We start from the raw sequence: 25,051 nt of genomic DNA, 5'->3' as shown, positions 1-25,051 counted from the left end.
TTGTGTTAACCTTCCTGAGTCTCAAAACCTACTCACCTCTTCAACTTAAACCGAATGCTGCACCATATTTCTGATTTTTTTTTTTGCCTCTTTATATTTGCTTCCATTTGATTCTAGGACTGATTTTGAAGATTTTACCCATCACTATTAAAGCATTCATGGGCTGGCTCCTGCATACATCTGTGAGCTTTTCTGCTCATATGTACCTGCACTCAACCTTAGATCCTGTGACAAAAATCTGATAGTAATCCTGCAGCCTAAACTTTAAACTAAAGTTGATAATGCATGCTGAATGAAATGTGACGAGGAGGGTACAGTATTATATAGCAGCGGATCGAAACATTTTTACATGGAATGGGCTTATGGCTGCCTCTGTGCTTTAAGAGACAATCAGTGTGGTGGTGTCTGTTTGCACTCTCCTCTACATAAACTTAATTATTAAAAATGGATCATATTTTGGTATTTAAGAGAAATGCAATACTAAATACTGTGAGGCGTCTCAGGCAAATGGGAGCACATACTGAGGGACGCAACTGTAGTTGGAGATGGATTTATACTGTGTATTGTTATTATTCTACATCTATTTAGGGATATTCATGCCACAGGAGAGAGATGACAGGAAACAAGAAGTAGAGAGATGGGTGACAGAAGTCCCCAGCTGCACTCAAAATGTGGGGATGTTGTGGTTCCTGGTCAGCATATTAACCCCTGAGCAATGGGGGCGCCAACTCATTAGCTTTTTCTATCATAGAGTTTGACCATGACAACTGAGCAAAGTCTAACATGAGGAAAAGTAAAGTTTTTTTGTCCTACTACTCTTTACAAGGTGAACTATCCCTTCAACTGCATGGTTGTCATTTGTGTGTACGTTTGTGTGTCTGCAGGTGTGATGTGCGAAGCAGAGCTCTCCTTCACCCTGGAGCCCAGTGACATCATCGCTGTACAGGAGCAGCCCCTCATGCTCCACTGCCAGGTGGATGGCATCCCCCCAATTACGACACAGTGGAGGCATAACGGCCTCCTCTTAACTCAGGGCCAGCATCACACCACCTTCATCAATGGCTCACTCCTGATCGCTCACTTCCAGAAGACCAAATCTGACGGCTCTTCTGACGAGGGCGACTATGAGTGCATGGCCCAGAATTCTTTTGGGCTGGTGGTGAGCCGTAAGGCCCGCATCCAGGCAGCTAGTAAGTCTCACTTTTTATCTATGGACCTGATTTTTAGGGCTGTAATTGTTTTTCAGGATGATATAAAAGGTTTTTAAAAATGAAAAGCTTTTTTTCCTAACTTTTGCATGTTAGTCACCACATGCCAGTAACATGCTACACATCAGTCTAGAAGTCTTTGGTTCTGGTTATGATTTTTATGTTTGTTGTTAGCATGTGTTATCTTAAGATTTAGCACTCTCAATGTTTTTGCCCTGAGGTACTAACATAATAGTTTGTCTGGGCCTGGTTGCATTGGCAGAATCCAAATAAATCATGATTAAATAACACAGTTACGACTGAATCACAACCACAGACATGTAAGTTTGAATAAGTTGTGATCTAGGTTCTTTACAAATGCAAACATTATTATTTAAATATCACCTCAAGTAATCACATTTTAGTCCAGTCTCAGTCGTCAGAGCACTGCTGTGCATGTAAATGTGCTTACTATATCCCCAGCTGTTGAAGCATTTGAATGTAATGAACGTTTGGATGCTCATCTACAGTGCTGCTTAGAAATGGAAGCTCAGCTCATGCTGACAGACTCCCAGCTGCTTTGTAAAAGTGCAGTAAGCTCAGACACCTACTCACTGGTAGGGGCATCAAGATACATTTTCTCTGACTTGACGACCAGATCCTTTATTTGAAGTCGTTCTTTTTCAATATTAAGTTCCCAGCATTGATGGCATGTTTTACAACATATTTTTGGGGGATTTTTGTCATATCATAGTGGGACAATCTGACTTCCCATCCAAGTGTTGTTTTTTGTCTCACACCATGTATGTGTCAATTGACTTTAAATCAAAGGCATCAAGGATGCACACTCCTGCAGCAGCTTTAGTCATACTGTACTATTCCACACTGTGCTGAGTTAAGACTTTGTGAAGGCTGTGTTATGTGTGTTCTGTAACACAGCGATGGACAAAGGCTCACAGAAGCCTGTTGATTCCCGGGCTATGTGTAGACAGGATACTGCTGTGCTGTTGTGGCCAATACAGCTTTTCCACTCAGTGGGATAGGGAGGTTAGCATGGACGTCTCACTGGCCGAAGGGAAAAGTCACATCAGCTCAGTGGCTGCCTCTGTCAAGCACATGCAACCTTTCAAGGCCTCCCCAAACGGTCTTTCTTTTCAAAGGTCAGATTGAATCTTCTATTGTTGCACATTTAAGGATTCTGCATTAGTGAAAAGTCAACAGTATGGTGCCCCTACTTTTTTAGCATTTCACAGAATTACATTTGACATAGTGGTTAGAAAGCATGAGGAAAATGAGTGTGAACAGATTTAGCAACACATATATAATCACAGGTTGCAGAGAAAACAATAGAATGATACTGGTGGTTTGTACTTTAGCAATGTACAGTATATTATAAAGTAATTCTTTATTTGGTAGCATGGTTTGGATCTGTATTTTATAAAAATCTGCGATGAAAAATTCAGAATCAAAGAAGCCGTTTATATGCCAAATCGATCAACATGTGCTTTGAGGTGCAAATTGTAAGTTAGTATACACTCAGAAGGTTATACATTTTTTGGTAAATTAATAATTTAACCTGAATTCACTACTGAACCCTTTACTATCACTTTTTAATGTGTTTCACCAATACTGTAAGGAAGCAGCTTCATATTTCAGTGAGAATAGTGCTTGTAGGAATTGAGAGTGTTAGTCTCTGAATTTGAAGAGCAATAAGTTGAATATATTGTTAAAAGTGATAATTCGTAAAGTCCAGAGTTGTGGTGCAGTTGAGTGATCCAGCTCTCTGGTCTCTCCACTTCACTCTCTCTCAAACCCTACAACACTCTGCCCCACTGATCTGCTCTGCCACTAATTCAAATTTAGTGTAATGCTTGCAAATTGTTCATAATAACATATTATTTTAAAGGGGTAGCAATTTAGTGTCAAGTTGTGCCTGACAAATACATTGTTTAATGTATTATTCAGCACATTCATCTTTTTTTAGTTCATGGGCTCAGTGCTGTTTCAGCATGAAGAGTAGTACAATCCTCTCACTCACTCTGTGTCTGAAAAATTCATTGAATGAATAAAGATTTAATGAATGAACAGTGAGGAGACCTGCCCTGGAGCACACGTTGGAGCTGGTGGCTCTCAAGTTCAAAATCATTCATGGTTGAATCATCCAGTTTTGGCTGAGCTTTGCTCCCCCTTCAGACCTTTTCCATCTTTCCCCTCGACTTGTATTGATTAGGAAGTAACGAGGGGATTACTGAAAGTCACATTCTGACCGGTGACCTCTGACCTTTTGGGTTGTGGTCGAGCAGTCTTTTGGCAAGGCGTTGAATGAATAAAGGCTCTGTTATATAATTCCTTCTGTATTTTGGAAGAACTTTCTGTTTGGTACTGATAGTGTTTACGTTTTCATTGTTTTCGATGTATAAATCAGATTAATAGGGTTTTCACTGCACATTTAGCTGTGGTAATTGGCTTCTAGTCTGACAAGGCGATCTTGTATTTTCCGTTGTGTCACAAAATACTGTAAGTAGGCATAATGGCTCTCCATCTGCGTTTGGTCTGATAGGCTGTCTTGGAAAGTATATACTTTTTTTGCAGTGTAAATTCAGTCAAATTGTAATCATCCCTCTGAGCCCAACCTCTGGCACTCCTCAGACTGCATGTTGCTGCAGGCACTTGTTCAGTCCAGAAGTGCTCCCCTGTTAATCAATCCTTAATTTGTTGCACTATTATGTTTTAGGTCTTTAATAAAGTATTAAAGGAGCTTAATATTTGAGGTAAACTCTAAACTAAAGGGGTTTGAGCTGTCACTGGTCTATTTCATCCTAAACCGCAACAGTGCTGAACTGGGCATGAATTATTGAGTGTTTTCATTTTGATTAAGAAAAGAAATGATACAAAACGAGTGAATGCTTTTTACAAAGGTCAGTGACTAGTGTTTGTTTCTTTTTCTGTTCCTAGTGTTTGTTAATATTGATGCTCTCTTTGTGTTTTTGAGGTAATTTGCTGTGTAATAGTTCCTCTTACAACAGAGCTCTGACTTGTACCACTGTGATGCAATGGGTGGTGTGATTACTGAAGCCTCTTTATAGGCCTCCCAGTGGATAAAGCCTCCATCCTTCCCTCCACACTACCACCCTCCATAAATTTCACTTTTTATTTGCTTGACAACCATTTGTGTGAGCTCACTGTCGGGGGCTGCTGTTGGACGGACTCCCTGTTGCCCCTCTAAATCGGCAGTCGGTCTTGGAAACACTTTTTTCCTCTCAAATGTTATCTCTTTGATGGTTGGTTTCTCTCCCTCTCCTTCCTCACTTTCTCTAGGACCTCCTCATTAGCTTAGGTTCAGGAAGCTTTTCATCATTTGGATGAATGACAAGCCTGGTACAGTTGACCTGACCAGGGCTCCTGCCCCTCCCCCACAGCACACCCGCGTCACCAGGCAACACACTACAAAGGACCCCTGTTACAAAATAGCTTTTAGGATCAATTGAAATGACTTGCTTTTGTCCATTTGTCTGGAAGTAATTGGGAAGAGTTGAAGCTTTGTTGGGAGATATTTTTTTTCCCCTCTCCCATTCATATATGGAGCCTGCAGTTGACCTCAGGGACCATCGAAAAGATTTGCAAACACAATAACAAAGTGTGCTGAAAAAAGGCAAAGTCACTGCAAACATGGCCAGAGTGAAAACACAAAAAATAATAACTGCGTAATGACTTCAGTATATGTGTTATTTATTTTATAGACTGCTTCAGTATGCATAATTCCTCCTTCATTCAGAAATCGTCATGGTGAATTGTGCTGCAGTTATAATGACAGGCCTCTGACTGAGACTTTAATGAAAAAGAGGAACCCAGGGCGCCGTAATGGATGAAATAGGAGAAGACAGATGATGCCTGTAAAAGTGTCTCAGTTTATACCCATGCCTCTCATTTGTGTGAATTCCTCCCAGGGATGTAAATGTAAAGAAGTGGGAGTCCGATAGAAACTACATGTGTAGCTGTGCCAGAAAAAGCAAAGTTTTAAAAGTAGATGGCTTCCCGCGAGGAGCTACTCAGATTCAGACAGAGGTTTGTAAGAGTGATTTATGTGGAGCTCACGTTAGTTAGGAGAGCATTTGTACGTGTGCATGCGCGTGTGTTTAGATGCTCTCCATCACACTCCAACCTTCCTGTCCCCACCCCTTTCATGGCCTCCTGCCTGGGTGAAGGCTGGATCTCCATCCCTACATCTCCTTGTAGCTCCCTTTGTCTGCGAGCCAAACCCCGCCCCTGATCTGTCCCCCCTCCTGCCCTCACTCCTCTGTGCTCGCTCGCCACGAAGCAAGTCATCTCTCTTGTCACATTGATTTGCCAAATATAGTTTTGACATTTTAAACATGAAGCCTGTTTTCTTTTTCTTTTTTCTTTTCATCCTTGCAAAATTACAATTTACGCATGTTTGACATGCAGGCATTACTAACTTCAGGAATTATAATTTTTTTTAAGGAAAAGTCAGGATTTTAAAATTTTCTGCCATAAATAAGCACAGTCTCTGCTGTATTTCTCTTGCTGATATCATTCCTATAATTGATATTCTGGTCTTGAAAACATTACATCATATTAGTGCATATGGACACGGCCTTTGACTGCCCTGTTCCTTCCTTTGGGCAGGTATGTGGGCTGATGTTAAACCAGAGTGTTCCCTCCTGCTGTGCGGTCAGCGCCCTTCCATCTGTCTGCCACTGTGTCAGAAGGACTGAGGAAAAAAGGGCTTTTTTCTGTACTGGCGGACTAAAGGGAAGAGAGCTCTGACCTCTGCTGTGTAATTACACTAGAAACTGGTTATTACCGTCCACCTGCAGACTAAATTCACCAATCTCCTTGCCTGATTATGCATGCTCTGTTTGAGCAGATTCAGATTGGTGACAATGAAGAGATTTTATTGCTTATTTTAGAATAGCAATCTTTTTTCAGAATTCATAGCAGGTTCATTTCCTACACTTTGTGTGGTTATATACGAGCAAAGGCAAGGGTAAACAGTTTCTGATGTTATTGTCTATCCCCTTTGCGCTCTCCATGCCTATAAAGATACTATTTGTCCTCTGTGGGTTGTTTTGCTGTCAAGAAGCTAAATAAACAGAAATACTGGAAACCCCTAATGACAACTCTAGATTTAACATTGACAAATGCTTAAATTTGTCCAACTCTCCTGTGGGTAAGGGGCAGGGTGAATCTGTATTATTTCTCAAGATGACACGTCATTGACCTTGAAGCAATGGAAAATCACCAAGGGATCTTGCACTGCTCATGCGATGCCTTATTGTCTTAGTTTACTGTGTTTTTATATGCTGGGGAGCAGAAATGCAGTGTAAAATTGGGCTTCAGTGAGATTTCCAAGCCAATTAGTAATTTAGTTGCTTTAGTCAGTTAATTGCTAATCAAATATTCATTAAAAACATTCATTACTATTTATAATTTATGACAGTATTGATAATGTTGCTGGTTTGGAAGCAAAAAAGGACATGCATCCTAACTTCTTTTGCAGAATTACATTAATTGCATTCCCTCTATTTCCTATTTAAGGCATGAACAGCTAATGCAAAAAAAAAATCCAGAGCACAATGGTTGTATGTGAGCTTAAATCTTAAGCCATGCTGACAAGACTACAGCCATGCACAGAGCACAGACATGCATGGGCAACTACAACCATCTTCTTCCTTTAGCTGAAGGATGAGCTACTGTGTGGAGCAGAACAGGGACCCTTACGCTCTAAAAATATCTGCCCAAATAAACAGTGGGCAAATAAAATGCCTGAACAGGGGAAGGGATACTGATGAGTGTGGAAACAGCTGCATGATTGAAATATTGAACTTCTCAAACAAGCATTACACATATTCTTCCTGGCGCACTTCAGTTGTGACATGTCGTTAATCCTATCGATGTCTTTCTTCGGGAGATATAATAACAAATGGGATCATGTTACATCATGTAAGAAACAAACAGATCTGTGCCTAAGTCCTATTAATGCAAGAGGAAAATGTAGGCACATGATACACACATTCACAATGTGTGCACACATACACAATCTTTGACCTCACTCCTTTTTGCCACTGTGCCAACTTTTCTAGCAGCTGCTCTCATTAGCTGTGTACAGCGTAGCTGATCATTCACATCATGCCCATCGACATTATGTCTTTTTCTGGTTTTGTCATACAAAGCAGTGTTATCTTTGGAAAACTTTGTGCTCGGAAGGACCGGAATCACTATGAAAAACTATGTGTCAATATCTAATATTTGATGTGCTCAACAAACAAATATAAACCAAACATCTTGCCGTTACCTCTTCACAACACAAAGATCAGCTTTTGTTTCACTGTCTGAGTATTTGTGTGTCTGTCAATAGATGTGTTCGTTGCTATGACTCAGTTAATAAGTATGCGTTGGTCTCCGGGTATCTTTAAACCACTATTAAACCTAACAAAGAGTAGTTTCTCATCAGCATGTAAACATTAGCTATTCTAAAACAAACCTAAAGGGGGCCTAAAGTTCCTTCTGCCTGATTTTAAGGCTCATGGGAGGAATTCCTCAGTAATAGAGGTGAAAGGTGAAAGAAGAGAGAGCAGAGGCCGGGGCCAAAGGTTGGAGGAGGCAGACCAGTCTCTGAATGTGGTATTTTGCTTTGTCACCACTTCATTAAAGTTGTATTTTAGGGTTTGAACTGTCATGTTAGTGTGAAGGTCAGGTTTAGGTAGAGGTTGGGCAACAGGAAATCGGCTTTATCCATTTAGGGTCTTCTTAAGGAAGGCAGCACAAGGATGTTTGGGCTTGTTTTGACTAGGTGTGTTGGTGTTCCTGTGATTCCAGGCTTGACTAGGGGCTTGGTTAGCTCTCGCTACTGCGCTTCACTACACTTAACAGAGCCTTTATAGCCAGATTGTGCAGTTAAAAGTCTTTACAGGGTCTGCACCATCCACCAATAAAAACACCAAAACTCTCCTTCCTGTCTTCTCATTGGCATGCATTATGTGGTTGATATTATCATCACCTTCTCAGTTTTTCAGACACACACACAAACACACACACACACACACACACACACACACACACACACACACACACACACAAGGCCCTTCAGTCCAGTTTTCCATTTTGTTTAAGCAGGGATCAGGAAATCTTTCTGCCAACAAACAGAAGAGTCTGAGACAAAGGCCAGTCATTGATGGCAGGCTGCAGCTTTCCTTTGGGCCCCAGACACCTCTCCCCTCTCTTGCCTGCATGTGTGTTTGTGTGTGCTGGGGTACCTATTGTCAGTTGTGAAATGCAGGGCAGTGGAGTGGCTGGGAACAGGCAGAGGCTGTGGAGATGTTCAGCCTCTGGTGGCTCTGCTTTGTGATGGTGGCCTGAGTGTTTGTTCTCCTGACCGACTCAGCTAGCTGTGCCTGAGGCCCCCTTTTGTCACTGCTGACTCTGGGTGGGTGTGTTTCCCCTTGCACCCTCCTGCCTCTTTCTTTTCCCTAGGTTTCAGCATTGACTTAGAAATAGAGGGGTCGCAGGTCATGAGGGGCTGGACGATGGAGAGGGGGGTTTAACTGGGAAACTGTGACCTTTTTGTGTGCACTAGGGCAGAATACCCCTCCCTTTTTGTTATTCTCCTCCCATTATGTTTCCCCTCCTCCAATACGCAGCCTCCTGTTCATTCCCTAGTGGGGACCCATCCCCCTGTCTGATTGCCCCGGGGCAGTGGCAGTGACCTTGGCTTTGGAAGTGAAATAAAGTGGCCCAAACCTGCCACAGCATCACAACTCTAACCCTGCTCTTTCCCAAACAAGCAACGCAGCAACCTGGAAGAACAAAAGCAAAATAAGCAAATTTTCTCTCACTCAAAGGACATTTATTTGTCTTTGTCATGTGTTTTCTGTTTTCTCGAGGGCTTCACAGTTTCAAAAAATTCAGTTCTATATAACAGTAACTATATTTCTGCTGCTATTTTCTGACATGTTTCCATATATGACTAGAGGACTGCTTGATGTTGAACTTGGCTTGAGGAAATGTGTGGCAATATTTCACTTTCACTTTCACTTCATTATAATGATTATGTTCTGTATTAAAGCTATTATTTGACCTCCAGTGACAGGGCAAAGTTACTGCGCACCTCTTCACTCGGGTATTGTCCTCAAAGTAAAGTTATTAACTTTGCACACTATCAACTCAAACGAGCAGGTCTAATCTATATCAATGTCTTGCTTGCTTACTATCAATTTAAGGTCCAAATAACACAAGATAAGGTGTTGGAAATTATTTATTATTCTGTGTCGATGGAGGCTTTGGTATTTTTTTACAGAAGGTAATGACAGAAGATGAGTCAATTATTGTAAGCGATTGTCAGAGGAAATGATGAATATGGTGTAGCATCCATGCAAGTGTGCATGCATTATCTTTACAGTCAGATGCTGTAATGAGGGATTGTTATAACAACATGAACTCATTGAGATACACAGTTTTTATTCTCTTTTCTCCCCTGAAGTGTTTGGGGTTAAAAACTTGTCAGCCACCAGTGTCTGTGGAGTAGGTCACCAGAGATCAAAATTAATTCCACAGGAACCAATTAGAAGAGGTTATTGCTGGAACAGGATGAACGATTTCTGGGATGGCCATATTTCCTCCGGACAACCTGTTTGCAATTTCTGTAGTTTTGTTACCATGTCTCACTTTTGGGAATGTAATGATTGAAAAAAATACCCTGTTTAAGAAGTTTAGATTTCAATGTATTCCATTGTAATGCTAACTATGACATCCAGGGTTGTAAAGTTATAGTATTTGACACCTGAGAAGGAAAAGGTATTCAGTTATTAAGAGCAGTTTCTCATCTGCATGTAACAAACAAAAAGTAGTGCAGTTACAGTAGTAAGAGAAAAACCTTATGTTGTTCAGCAGCCACAGGTTATAAAGAAAACCTAAAGTGAAATGAATCTGCAGATAATTTTCCAAATACCATTAAGATTTTTTTTTTCCTTTGTCTTCTGTTAACTGATCACTTTGGTTCTTTGAATGTTGGTTGGACAACACATTTGAGGACGTCACCTTGAGGACTTGAAATTGTAATCTGAATGTTTTTGCTATTTCTTAACATCTTGTAGATAAAACACAGGGATAATCATAAAAATAGTAAAATAGAAATCAAGAGCAAAGTAAACTGCATCAAAACCAAGTGGGGAAAGATGAAAATGGGGAGAAATAGGGAGTAAAATAGATAGAGCATGTGTCTGTGGTCTCAAATGATTTCTTGGCCCCTCTGGCTCCGGAGGCTGGACCTTGAACCAGGAAGGAACATTCCATTCCGATGCTGTGCCGTGACCTCCTGACCCCGGCAGCTTTTGTTTCCAGGGCAGCTTTCGACAGGCAGCGGGATGCAAAGCAACAGCAGTGGGCTCGCTTGGCTTGAAGAAGCACGCCGCGCTGCCGTTAGAACATGCTGGAAAACTGCTCCCCTGACCCCAGGCTCGTAATTCATCTCTGTAACTTGCACATTACCTACGCTTAGGATCAAATAAATGCACTGACATGGACATGTGCACAGGCTCGTGGTCAATGACTGTACATATAATATGTTGACCTGCTATAAGTACAAAATAGTAACTAATGCACAGTGTGCATTCCCTCACTACATTGACATGTTACTGACACCTTTATTTCGGTTTGAAAGCACCACTGAAACATTTAATTTAATTCTATCCTCGAGTGACAGAGTAGCAACCCCACGATCCATCATAAGACATGCTTCCAATAGCCCTCTTTCAAGAGGTGCTCAGGGGGTGAAATGTGTTTATTTTATAATCATACAAAGAATTTGTGTCATCCGTCCGACTGCCATCTTGAATCATTTTTATGAATGAATCTCAGATTTTTTTCTTTACAGAAATAGTTTCATGTCATGTGTTAGTAAGTCGTAAGGAGGACCATTTTATTGCCTCAGCGTGAAAAGATGAAACATGATACCAGTCGTGTAATAGCCCTCTCCATTTTCCAGCATAGGCATTATTTGTGAGTGGGTAGACAGCTTTAGAGGGTTAGCTGGCTGATGGCGGGCTGGACGAGTCGGTGATATGTCCTTATGTCTGACAGCTTATGATCTTGCCCCTCCCATCTTCTCCAAGGAACAGACGAGACTAGAGCATGATGATCAGAGTCACTGTTACAGGTTGCTGACAGTAAGTGTTCTTTGTCAATGGACACGACTTTATATCATATAATGGCAGAGCACAGAAACATTAATATGTGAGTGAGGGACTGCTCAGCCACACCACAGGTGTTGCTTTCATTTAGTGATGTGTGGAACACTTGAACAATATATCACAGTATTTCATCTTAAAAATGTGTCAGTTGAAAATAAAACTTTAACTGATTATACTTAGCTCCTTTTGACAAAAAGAAAACAGAACATTTATTTGGAACTCTTTTGATGGTCAATTGATATTTTGTTTGCGTACACTTTTAAAAAATGGCAAATATTTATTGTTTCCAAATTAATCCACAATGGAATAAATATTTGTTTTACTTTTTTTGGTCCCACAAGCTAAAATACTGCGAAAAGTATATAAAAAAGTACTTTTTATGCTGAATTTATATCTATTTGTATAATTTTTCTCTCAGGTATGGTTATTAAGTTACAGAATGTATAATACTTATTCATAAACAAGGCTGTTGTTACACTCAGAATGTGTACAAAAGTGCTTCTAAAATGTACAAATGTATGATTTTCACCTATATTTGGCCTCAGAAACATCCCTCTTGTCCAGCAATAGTCTGGCAAAATAGGGCTCCATTTAATTGGTACCACTTTTCCAGGTCCATGTGAGTATACAGGGACCAAAGATCTATTCGTGATAGAGAAATTCTGAAAACATATTTGGATTAAACATGAAATAATACATAAAAAACTTTTGTTTTGTTTTTACATGGGACAGACTGCTTTACCTAATACAAAGCCCTGCAAAGAAGCAACCAAAATAAGAGTCAAAAGAATCACTGTAAAGACAAAGCCTATATTTTATTTCAATATTCATAGGCCTCATGCAGCCTTGGGATTTTTTTTTCACCAGAAAACAATATTTCCCTGAATTTATGTAAATCCAGGATTGCTCTTTGTTTGCTCAATCCCTGAAAATGGTATTTCATTATCTGATTAAGCAGATATACCATTGTAACAAATATCGTATCTGCCCAGTCTTTGTTTGCACACGCTATAGGTAGCAGCAGAGACAAAGGGCTTTCATCTCTCACCCGCTGTCTTGTAACACTAAGTGGTTATGACAGGGCCTGCACTTGGCTTTCCTCTCTTTCCTGCTCCTCTTCCTCTCTGCTTATTTTTTCTCATGATTGGGTGCGTGCTAGGCTCCATGCGGTGGGCGTGGCTGGAGAGTCACACATGTGTGTACAAAAGAAGCTGGGGGTTACTGACTGCATATTACCCTGAATTCATTAGATTAGCCAGTTTGGAGGTGGGTGGGGGGCTGGGTTTCTCCAGCGAGCAAGGGGCAGTAATGTCCCTGGTGACCACAGTCAGCTGGCAGCCTGAGGATAAAAAGACATTGAAAAGAAAAGAATAAGAACCAGACCTTGAGTTTCCAGCTGTCTCAACAAGAGGACGTGGCGGTGACAATATCTTAACATCACAAAATGAGGTGATGGCAGTTTTCCATATATAAACAGCTGCTGCTCTCTTAAATGATCTATGCTCTTAAACGGCTGCTGTCACTGTAGCTGCACTGAAATCATTTATCCCATTGCCTCGCTCTTTGCTTCATGTTATGCAATAGGTTTCAGTCTTCAGCACATACAATATTTTTTCTCTCTTTTCATGTACATGAATGTGTGTCAGTATTGCTGTTACAAGGTCCTAAAGGCGTGAAGTGGCTGGCACAAGTATCTCTCATCCATCTCGTTGTGCATGATTGATGTCGTAGCATCTCTTCTCCCAGTAATTGAGCTTCTATTTAGAGAATAGAGGATCTGAAATTTTGCTACTTCCTGTTTTGTTATCTTTCACTTAGCCCAGTATTAGTTCAACTCTAAACAACACGCAGGTGGTCCACTAAAATAAAACTATTATACATTGTTCTCATTCCTTTCTCATCAGTCCACTCCCTCTGTCTTTAATACAATCACTAGCTCCTCCTATGCTCTGTTGTAGTCGTGCCCCCCACCAACGCATCTCTGTTTGCAACCCACGTGATGGCACTGTGTTGCCCGGGATTGTGATTAATGGCCGCAATTCAGCCTGAAAAATTCCCCTGAGTGGGTGCTAGTTGGCTTACGCAGAGAAGAAACTCATTACTGCTGTCAGTTGAGCTGACAGAGCAGGGACGGGTGTGAGTGATTGTACTGTATGTGTGGCTGTGTGTGCGAGGGGCAAAGACAGAGAAACAAATTTCTGTGCATGTCAGTAAGTGCATGCATGTCTGTTCACCTTTTACGTACATAAGCCATCATGTGTGAATAATGTGTGTCCACGTGTTATCAGCTGAGTGTAATGGTGACAGTGTGTCCGAAGGCTGGTATCCAAGTAACATGGATAATTTCTTAGAAATGTATGAGCCTCACTCTGTCAGCAGCCTGCGCACACAAACACTCCAACTTAAGGACTTTAATGGATAACCCGTGCACACCGTGTTGCTTCATTAGCCACGGCCATTTTCATTTACATTGTCTTCTATGTACCTGAAACATATGGTTTGGCCATTCTTACACATTCCCATCTTTTATTAAAAGATATATTCTCTCTAATCTGAGGTAAATATAGCAGGTGGGTGGAATATTTCTACTTATTAGTGCTATGACAATGCCAGTTCTTATTAAATAATGGAAAGGTTTTCATTCCAAAATCTATAATTACCTGTCCAGTCCTATTTGTGAGTATGGTGGAGAGAGAGTAAAGCAAGACAGAGGAAAAAAGGGAGAATGACATCTAAAAGGAGAGTAAGTCTGCACAATATGGATAAGGAAAGACGTGTGCCATTTACTGAGAGATGACTATCCACATTCACTGGCACCACAAGCAGTGCCAATATGAAGATTAGAGGACATACACATATATTGCACATATGGAAATTGCTGCATCTGTAGCTCAGGCTTTCGCTTTGCGGCTTTCGCTTTGCGGCTTAGTTTGAAGAGACATGACCAGGACTGGAAAATGCTTCAAAGTATTCTGGGGTTTTTTGGGGTTTTTTTGTCCAATATACATAATATCTGAATTTTACAGTACTTTTAGCAAATCATATTTTCTTTCTCTTAGTCAAATAAATTGTCCAAATATTTTAGATAACGTTATTGTGAGTCTGGAATTTGGCGTACAAGATGAAATCGACACCACTAAGATGACACTTTGGTAATGATGATAATGACAGGTATGGATTTTCATGCTAATGCAGTGCTATTATATTTGTTGGACAGGTGAACAACCTTTGATGCAACTACGACCTCAGTCATACTATATATTAGCTATTGCTAATTAATGTTGTTGATACGACACAGAAAATGTTATCTCATCATAGCATTTCACTTGCAAGCATTTCAAAGACACCGAGCGGTCTCCTTGTGTCTTTCCTCATTCGCTGTTTGCCAATATAGACAGGAGTACAATTTGTATATTTTCACTTTGAGTAGAAAACAGGCTTAAAACAATTTTGTACTGATGGGTAGTTATAGTAAAAGTAGTTATGGTGTGCATCCTCAGGAAATGTGTGGGTGAAAAGAGGCAAACATTTGGTGCTTGTGTTTTCTGTGGCTCACACAAATCATACTAAAAGCAAAACCAAAAGAAAACCATGTAATGTTTGTGTGATTAATGATTGTGAAAAAGAAAAAGAGGTATCAGAGCATAAAGACCACCCCATGAACGCAGGTTCATAATAAATAGACAGCTTAAGACATTGGACTCTCAGCTGTCACTCTGATGATGGATTCGTTTATGTCAATTTTTGATAGGACTGCATTTTTGGAAGCTGTGATGTAAGGATTTGTAAACCAGCAGGGACAGTGAGACAGATTAATGCCTAGTGGGAATCACCCAAGTGAGGCCCAGTGGACCTCCCTCATACAACTACTCAGGGCTTCTCTTGTGTGTGGGATGGAGTGATGAAGGGGTGAGATTTACACAGCCAATGGCTCAGCCATTTGGGGAACCCAGATTTCAGGGTGCTCTGAGATGCAGTGGAGCGCATGGGCCGGTCCCGCCCTGCGTCTTTCAGATTTCCCGTGGGAGTGCCAGATGTGGGGTCATCCATCTACCCCCCGGTTCAGACCGACCCTCCTCAAAGTCACTCTCAGATGCATAGTTAACCCTGCATGCTACACTCTCAGACAGCAACACACACAGTCAAGGTATATTAATCTCAGAAATGTCACAATGCTCATATTCTTTCCACCTGCGATGTGCGATGAAGAAACGGCAGCACAACGAAAAGACTTTTCGGTAGAGATTCATCCTGATCTCCTCAGAGTGGCCTCCCAACCTAACAGTTGTCCTCTAATGAGGGGGAAGTAATGAGTGTTAGACTGAGGAGAATTGTGATGCCAATTGTCCATCCAGGTTGTTATTCAGAGCCACTGCTGTCTGTGGGCCTCGCTTATTTCTGGCTTCACAAAACAAGAGGCGTAGACCATCCAAAGAAGAATTTAATGGCATTACCATTTGAATATAAATCGTTTTTAACCCCAGATGTCTCTAAACGTTTTAAAATATTTCAAAGTATCCAGACAAGATGGGGGATACGCATTGTAGGGTTTTACTTTTGTGCAGGGAGCATACAGTGAATGAGCTGAAAGAATGACAGCACATAATTCATGTGGATATGAGCTCATAGATACTGAAAGGCATCTCATTTGAATTCTAAAGCAGTCAGTTGCATGCAAAGGTATTGGTGATATTAATTAGATAGGTGGCCTCTGGGCAAGTAGAGACTGGAATTAGGAAGGTATAGCCTCTTCACAGCAACAATCAGGTGTGAATTGGAAGAGTGTCAACATCTTTTTAATGTGCACTATTCTCAGCAATAAATGTTGGGGGAAGAAACATAATTTGTCAAAAAAACATGAAAAATATCACAAAACATGCTGTTGTCCTAAGCGTTGCGCCGTATGAGTATGAGTGCATGTGTGAGTAAAATAGGTGAATTTATTACTCCACTTCTAAAAGAATTAAAACTTTTTTTGAAAAGCTTATTGCTCCTTGAAATGCTCAAGATGAAAGAATTTCATTCATGTAGAAGATTCACTCTTACCTGGAGAAAAGGTAAGAAATCTGCAGCCTACATAGACCAAATCCTGACCCACTTGCTACTAGCAGTTCTCAGTGTATTTTCGTTTGTTGTTTTTGTGTGCAAAGTTGAATATGTTTTATGTTACAATTTTCTACTAAAGGATATCTATTCCTGTACTGGACATGCTATGTACGCATTTAAAAACTACAGCTCCTCTGAGTCTTAGGTGTGATATCAAAACTCAACAGAGGCTTCGACTCTCCTTGACTACTATACAGATCTCCAGCACTTTTATTGAGCTTGTCAGAAAGAAGGCCACCGTAAAAATGTTCTGGCTGAGGTTAGTGGAAGTCTGGCTAATTTGACAAGGGCACAGGACTTCATCTCTTTGGGGCTATCCCACATGCAATGTCCTTAATAAGGTGGTAACTTGGCAGAGGGACAGACTGGAGGGGGTCAAGTTAAGAGGAGATCAAATTCTTTCAAGTGGAAGATGCCAGCCTCCAGTAATGGGAGAATATGCTCATTCACTGAGCTGCCTGTGTCCTCAAATCCTCTTTATCTTTCTCTTTTTTTCTTAACTCACAGAAGAAGTGAACTGTGTCCCCAGCGTACGACCAAGAAGCAGAAATAGGATATTATAGGCTGTGTTGTTTTAAAAGCGCTATCGTTTTACTAAACCTAACAAGTAAGATTCTGGTAATAAATAGGAAGCATATGAAGACAAAAACATAATCCATCTCACAAATGACCAATTTACACCAGGGGGCTTTACAATATGTACAGCATATGACACCCTCTATCTTTAGATTCTTAGAAAAAAACATTTAACAGGGAAAGAAAGAAACCTTAGAAAGAGCAGCAGAAGAAGATTCTCTGTCTTAGTACGTAAACAATAGAGTGACATGGACAAATTTGAGTATGGACAATAAATTAAATTGAAACAGTAGATACGGGAAGACGTCAAGCAGCTTTTAGAATCGGCCACACAAATAAGACCTGAGGCACGCCACCCCTCCTCTCTACCATGAAAACCTGGAATAAGGACAGACTACACAAACAATGTCTCTTCAGGTGTGATGTGTGAAGCAGAGCTCTCCTTCACCCTGGAGCCCAGTGATATCACTGCTGTGTCCCTCGTGCTCCACTGCCGGGTGGATTTCACCCCCCAAATTATGACACAGTGGGGGCGTAACGGCTCACTCTTGACTCAGTACTTCGCCATGAGGACTTGGAAAGAGGACAGAATTCACAAACAGACAAGAGGCGAAACTAAAGCACACACACGAGTGTCAGGCCTCTGTTCTGCATTAACCCTTATCAGGAAGGAAAACCTCAGTGTGACTTGGGCTCTGTGTCTGAGAGGATGCACGGTGCAGACAGGATGAACCCCCACGAGAGCTGTAGATGGTGCTCAGACTGGACATGTGAGCTTAAAAAAAGCATGAAGGTTCATGCACATACATGTAGAGGAGACAGACAGCTGTGTTCTTCAGCAAACAAGGTTATGTGATAGCTTAGGTCTTTGGAAATCAGCAACGCTTTTTGAGCCCATTGAAACCGTCTTTTGTGATTGTCATGAGAGAATGTTTGAAGTTCTTTAATGAGTATGCAGTTTTACACCCAGTTTGTCCATAAATGATACAAAAGAACCACTGTTTTTGTTCTCACATCAAATCCCTTGTTAATTGGTTGTGAGTCCCTGCATATACAAATGCTTATTAAACACTTGTTAATTTTTTTTAATTAAGAGAACAATATCAACAAGGTTGACGGCAACAGGGGAAAACTCTTGTAGTTAATTTCAAACCAATTCTACTTTTCATGTCACTGGTTTGCCTGTTACTTTAGCCCTCCCTTTCTCTGTTGTCCACCCAGCTCTCTCCCTCTCTCTTTTCTCTTTTGCTTGTCTCCAATCTTACCCAAGCCGTGACTGGCAATCATTTGAATAATCCCTTAATTTTCAGCATCTGTTGTGCTTTAATGGGTCTCTCTTTAATTAGGGTCTGCATGCTGAAGCGAGTGGAGGAGGCTAAAGTGCGGAGATTTGGGGCTACTCGGTAGGGCGGGAGTGCATGGGGTGGGGGTGCAGCAGTGGGCGGAGCAGAGGAATGGGGTGGGGGTGTGGTGTGTGGTGAAGGGGGCTAAAGGTGGTGCAAGAGTAGGGGGTGTGGCGGAGGCACAGGCACAGTGCAGGGCACCAGTGGAGGTCCCGGCTTTGTCTCTGGGATTTTTTTTTTGGGAGGGGGGGGGGGGGGGGGGGGGGGGAGAAAAAAACAACTAGACAGAGAGGGATGTGCTTCCTCCATCATACTGTCTTTGTGCAACTAAGAAGCTTTTTACTGTTTACCTTAATTTTTTTTGAAGTGATCAGCAAGTATGTATACTGCATAGTTACACTATTTGTTCAGCACTTGCCATCTTGGGAGCCAATATAATAAAGTTATGACTCTAATGATATATTTATTGAAACATCAAATTAAGCAAGAGCAATATGATATAATATTACACTACTAGGTATCATTATTCTTGACCCTCAAAAAAAGAAAAAAATGCATTTATTTTCATTCTTTATTATTATTTCTCAACTATTACTACTACCACTATCAGAGTAACTAATGGTAAACTACAACATTTAAACTAGCATAATGTTTAAATTTATATAGTTGGCCAAACAATATCAACTCAAGGTCCAGTCACTTCTTTGTTTTGAAGGTTTTAACTGTGATAAGTTTGGTCAAATATTAAGTTGTTGATGTTTAATGTTTCATGATTTTCAGCTCCTAAAATGATTAAGATGATAGATTGCGTAACATTGCACAGGGGTTTCTATTTTTCTGCCCAGCATGTTTTGTCATTAACTTTCTTCTTTAAATGAAAAGGAATATTAAGCATTGTTGTGAGTGATAGCTCTTGTAGTATTGATGCTCCCTCGTCCTCCTGCAAGGACCCCTAACAGCAGCCATCAATCTTAATATATTTAACTTAGTGCCCACAAGTTCCACACTATTGATCAACACAACAAACTGCAGACAGTCACACTGCAAAGCCTGATGCAAACAAGCTCGCACCACAACCAGGGAAGTCAATTATATTCTTGTCAAAACTATTTTTGTGATGTTCAGCTGTAAGTTTAGTTAATCAAAGTCTGACAAATCCTGCAAAGAAAATGACATCTAGCTGGTCCATGTGTTCTGGTGAAAACAAAAGAAATCATGTCTTGGTGTTTGGTTGAATTGTAAGATTATGACTCATGCTTTTAGACTCTTCTCAGCATCCTCTGTCCACATTTGGAATATATTGATATTTTTAAATCCATGTAGGTGGTAGTGCAGGTAGGTTTTAGCCATGCTGTAGGAGTGCACTTCTATAGGGATGGGAGTGTCAGTCTGTTAGTTGATAGCTCCATTAACTTGAGATTGAAATATTTCAGCATTTATCGAATATATTAAAATTAAATTATGTACGGACATTCATGGTCATCCCCTGACGTGTCTTCTAGTGCCAGCATGAGGTTAAAATCTTTCGTAAAAATATAAAGACCTTTTTTTCTCATAAAGTATACAAAGAGTAAAATGGAAAGCTGAACTGTTTGAGAAAACAACAACAACAACACATGCTTGTAATGTCCTTCTTTCTAAATGGTATTACAGGTGTAGTGGCAGGAGTGCTTCTTATATAAATGATCCATCAGTTTGGTCCCTAAGCCTCGTGTACATCTGAACATCTGCTGCTTAGGCTCAGGTGGCAGATGTTCTTTAGCTCATGTGGGTTCTGACACAGGAAGGTGTCGTTGTGACAAAGCATTAAAGGAGCGAAATGAGTGTGTGTCATCGAAAGACAGAGTACAGCCCACGCATGTGTAGCTCTTCCTTTCATAGGTGATAAGCATCACGCACCACAAACCAGCAGATTGATCACAGCAGTGCCCAAGCCTGGTTGCAGGGTTGGGGAGGAAAGGGGGGCCTGGTGGGGCAGGGAGCCAATAAAATATCACATCTGCATTAAAATGCCATCTCTAGGGTCCCAGCACAGAGCCTGCTATTTCAGGGATGCCTATTTAAAGGCTGTTGAAGTGCAGGCTCTCTACGCTGGAATAGCACCGTACACCATCTCCATTATTTATGGGCCTCATCTCTATTTTACTGGTTTACCGAGGTGGGGGTGGGGAAGGTGCGGCAGTCATCACCGCTGCTTGAACAACATGTGCTTAATGATGTCACAGGCTTGAGGGGACTCGTGGGGGTGGGTAAGGGATTCGATGAAGAGCTGGGCAAACAGTTGAAATGTAGGATGGAGGGCTGGGGGTGGCTGGAGGCAAAGGGAGGGGAGAGCGATGACATTATAACATGGGGGTTCACTGAAGCTTTACACCGTAGCTGCAGGTTTCAATGGTACTGCAAAATATTTGTCGCTCTACTGGCATCATTACCTCTGTCATACCAATGAATCACCCACAGCATGGCAAAAAGAAACATCCACGTCGCCAAAGGGCTGTGAAGAACATGAAAATATCTTATCTGATTGGAGGATTTGGTCACTGCGGGAGAAGTTGTCACAGAAAACAGCACCCTTTGAGTTTTAAATCACCTTGTTGATTCTCATCTGTTGAGTATTTGTCTGTGTGTGTGTGTGTGTGTGTGTGTGTGTGTGTGTGTGTGTGTGTGTGTGTGTGTGTGTGTGTGTGTGTGTGTGTGTGTGTGTTTCACTAAGTAATAAAGAAATGGATCATTACTTTAGGCAATTAGGCAAAAAAGCAATTCACTAAGGGGTCATTGAAATAATCACCATTTAATCTACATTTCTTCATTAGATAAATGTGAATTGCTCACAAGAGAAAGCTTGTAAAGCCACTCGCTTAAAGTTGTGTTGCACATGACCTGTAGTGTGGAATTGAAGGATGGGGAAAGTCATTAATATCGACTGCCCTTTTAGCTTGTCATTGGCCCTCAGTTCCAATAACCAGTAGTACTTCTGCACTTGCATTCATATTTCATCCTTTGTGTGTCGTCGTGAGTTTCCAGGATAAGCAGATGAAATTTCAACCTTTGAAACAGATTTCCTGTTAATTTCTGCCTGATTCGGACTCCTCTTGGACCTACTCGGGGGTAATGTGTGAAACGCACAGCAGGACGGCGCCACTCACTTTTCACAAGATGTGATTTACAGCTTATACATGTATGAATCCCCATGCTTCACGTTTCCTGTCAGTGACCTTCCCTCATATTACTCCCTCAATTATTCTTCTTTTGTGGTTGTCACCAAGAAACTGTCAAACATAGGCTGAGGGAGCAATCACCTCCCTGTGCACTTGTGTATGGATTTCTTTTTAGTATGCACCCCAGCCATTCTCTCTCTTATTGCAGTAATTAGAGCTGCTTCATTTAAGCCAGCAGTGTCATGCTGGTAGTGGACAGTCTTAAATCATGTGTGAGTGTCTGTCAACACTTAGCAAGTAAGAGAGAAAAACAATGGCGGAGCAGGTCTGTTGGGGCTGGGTGCTGGGACGAGCGAGAGCATCTCATTGCCTCACACTTGTCTGTTTTTCCGTACAGCGTAGGGGGGATCGATAGAGTTGTATTTCTGTTGAAGCAGCTTTTTGCATTTGTTTATATGTATGTGCTGTGGCTGAGCTAAATCGTGGTAGGCTGACTCTGCAAGCGCCAACAATAAAAGGCATATACACAAAGCAGATTACGAATGGCTGTTTTCCTTTACAACCAGCACAGACAGTTAACAAGTTTCTCTGCTGTATACACTTATCTGTGTATGTAGCCCTTTTGTCATTTTTTACAATTGTGTCTGATTTTGCGAGATAGTCGCATTGGTGTGGGCCTCTTGCAGAAGTCATGTTTTATGCATGAGGCCCAAGGGTGGGGCCCGTTAGGGGGTTGTGTCAGCGGACACACACAACAGCCAGATCAGGGGACACCGTGACTACTTGGCAGAGATCAGAGATGCACAAGAAGGCTCCTATGGGCACTGGTCCTCTTTTGTTTTTAGCACTCAAGTGCCCCAGTGTTCCCCAGCGCACATGGACAGTACATACAGCGGTGTGCCTGCATGCCTATATCTTAAATTAAGACTTTATTCCAAGACAGTAGGCTTCTTTGACCACATAAGTCACTCTGGTCTGTATTGAGTTCTGAATGATTTCCTGCTCTTTCACTACACCTAGCGTACCTTTATCAGCATTGGCAGCACCTTTAGGGCTTTAATTCAGTGCTGCACTCTGCTAGTGTCTGCCCTGTGTTACAGCAAGGCAAGACAGAAAGTATTGCTCACTGGTTTTGTCAATAGTCTCCAGAAAAAAAGTGCTAACCTATGAAAGTGTGAAAGGGCAAATAATCATTTGAAAAAAAAAAAAAAAAAAAAAAAAAACTTCTGACAAGTTTATATTGGTTTTCATTGTTTTGTAGCGTTTGTGAATTGAAATGTTCAAGAGATTGCAGTTTATTGTAGTAAAAGGAAGAACATAAAAAGAGCTGAATATGCACTATTCTAGTGAATTGGTGATAAAATATTACTGATATTTTGATGTTTAAACCATCTATGCTCCACAGTGAAGTTGGTCTAAAACATTTTGTGAGTTGAAGGTTGTGACTCCCAATTGCAAAGATTACTGTTAGGCCCTTGAGATAAGCATTTAAGCTGAATTACTTCAGTAAAATGAACAGCTGTTTAAGCGTGGCCTCGTAGTAGAATAGAGGAAGAATAACGAAAATACGAGGCTGAGAACAGAAAGATCTTATCTTGACACCAAATATTACATGCGACAACATGCTATCTCTTGTCACAGAGAAGTCATGGCTTACCAGGAGTGAACTGTCACTACTGGAAGAATACAAAATTAGCATGGTTTAATTTTCATTAGGGCTCCATACATCCATTCAGAGATCTGGCGTGTTGGAGAATGCCACACTTCTCATTAAGCTCTGAAATGAAATAATCACAGTGTTAGACCGCGGTGCAGTGCTGCAGTCACACTGGTCTAAAGTACAACCACTTTATATGAAGTATCTGTCCCACTTTCTCTCGTCCATCAACATCACTGTTTGCAGTTAGGTTTCATTCAAATAAAGACATTTTAAATTATGTATCATCTTTGTACAAAAGTATAAAATTAATGTAAACCACTTGTTAGTAGAAAAAAATTCAATGCAGAAACCGTAAACAAAGTGTACTTAGAATTCACAGTACCAAGAAAGGCGGGTGGGGGCAAACATTGGGAGTAGAAGACGTCAAAGGAAGGACAAGCAGACAAGCATGTCTCAGGCATAAATAAGCCATCTAAGTAGTGCTGCTTACTACTTGCTTATCCTGTAAGTAATGAATTAATGCAGGCTATATGTAGGAGCAGGAGGTTATGAAATAATAAGGCGTCTGTCCCTCTTGTTATGCTAACAGTGTTCAGATAAGTCCTCCTTCGTCCAAGTTAATTATGGTTGACATTTAAATGAGTGCCCTTCTGTTGAAGAAGGTGGGAGAACTGTGGAAGAGGAGGGCCTCCCTCTAATTGAGTTTGTCGCTGGCTCCACCTCGGATGCCGACTTTGTTCTGCGGGAAGCAGATATGTGAAGTGCAGCTGAATGAGGCTCTCTGTAGGGACAGTGCTACCAGCTTCACTTTATTGCACTGCGTGTGTACCGTCTTTATTAGCATACATTTTTTTTTAAAAACATCCCTGACCTACATACTAGATGTTAACATATGGCAGGAAATTCGTCTGCCTGAACTGTACTTTACTTATGTATGTAGAGAGTGCCTTCTGCACTTCTGACTGCGGTTCACGTAAAACTGCAGTTCATGCATCATGACGGATTCTCTGGAGCACGATGGACCCTGTGAATCGTTTGTTTCGTGGTGTTTTTTTTGTGGGGGCAACACTTAGGGTTGTGATCAAGGCTGAATTAATCTGATATTCCTGTATACATGTATAAAAAAGGTTTTCTTTTTATGAAATATACTCTGCATCTGTCTCAGTTAACTTCTGTGAAAAACAAATTGTTAAAGGAAAACCAAAGGTTTCAAAATGTCACTAAAATATGTTATTTGTTTGAAAGAGCACATCATTGGCATATTGTACAAAATCTCAAATGTCTCCAACAACTGTGTGGGCTTTATGAAAAATGTCAGACTGCAATTTTCATGACAATTTATTTGCGGAAGAGCAATGCAGTAAAAAAATAAAGCTAAATGCTTGGATAATGTTGTGATGGCTACAAGTTAAATCTCCTTGTGCAGGTTGTGGAGAACCTGCCAGTTCTTTTGTGGATTCAGGCTCTCTCAGCTGCTTCTGTCTCTTCATGTAATCACAGATTGACTCTGTAATGTTGCGACCTGTGGGGGCCATACCATCTGCTGCAGGACTCCTTGTTCTTTTCCACAAGCAGCCGGGCTTGTTGCTCTGTAGCTGTTTTGTGATGTTATGACCTAATATTCCACTTTCCCTCCCTCTCTCTACAGCCATGGCAGATTTCCATGTCCAGCCAGAGTCGGTGCATGCTGAGGAGTCAGGTGTAGCTCGATTCCAGTGCCAGATCCATGGCCTGCCAGAGCCCGTCATCAGCTGGGAAAAAGACAGCCGTCCGGTGGACACCAAGGACGAGCGGTTGGTCCAAACTAAACTGA

General features: G+C 41.2%; 1 protein-coding gene across 1 annotated transcript in view; it reads left to right on the top strand.

Annotated features, from left to right (window-relative positions):
• igdcc3 (immunoglobulin superfamily, DCC subclass, member 3) overlaps positions 1-25,051 on the top strand; it is a 59,158-nt gene that overhangs the window by 4,755 nt on the left and 29,352 nt on the right. Inside the window, exons 2-3 of the mRNA XM_069174269.1 lie at positions 885-1,190; positions 24,887-25,031. Of these exons, the coding sequence (XP_069030370.1) occupies positions 885-1,190; positions 24,887-25,031 (451 nt within the window). The remainder of the gene's footprint in view (positions 1-884; positions 1,191-24,886; positions 25,032-25,051) is intronic.

The sequence above is a fragment of the Embiotoca jacksoni genome, unplaced genomic scaffold (assembly GCF_022577435.1).
Source record: "Embiotoca jacksoni isolate LCO1_2020_lvr unplaced genomic scaffold, fEmbJac1.0.p SCAF_6, whole genome shotgun sequence".
NCBI classification, from domain to species: domain Eukaryota; kingdom Metazoa; phylum Chordata; class Actinopteri; family Embiotocidae; genus Embiotoca; species Embiotoca jacksoni.
This window is presented reverse-complemented; position numbering and strand designations above follow the sequence as displayed.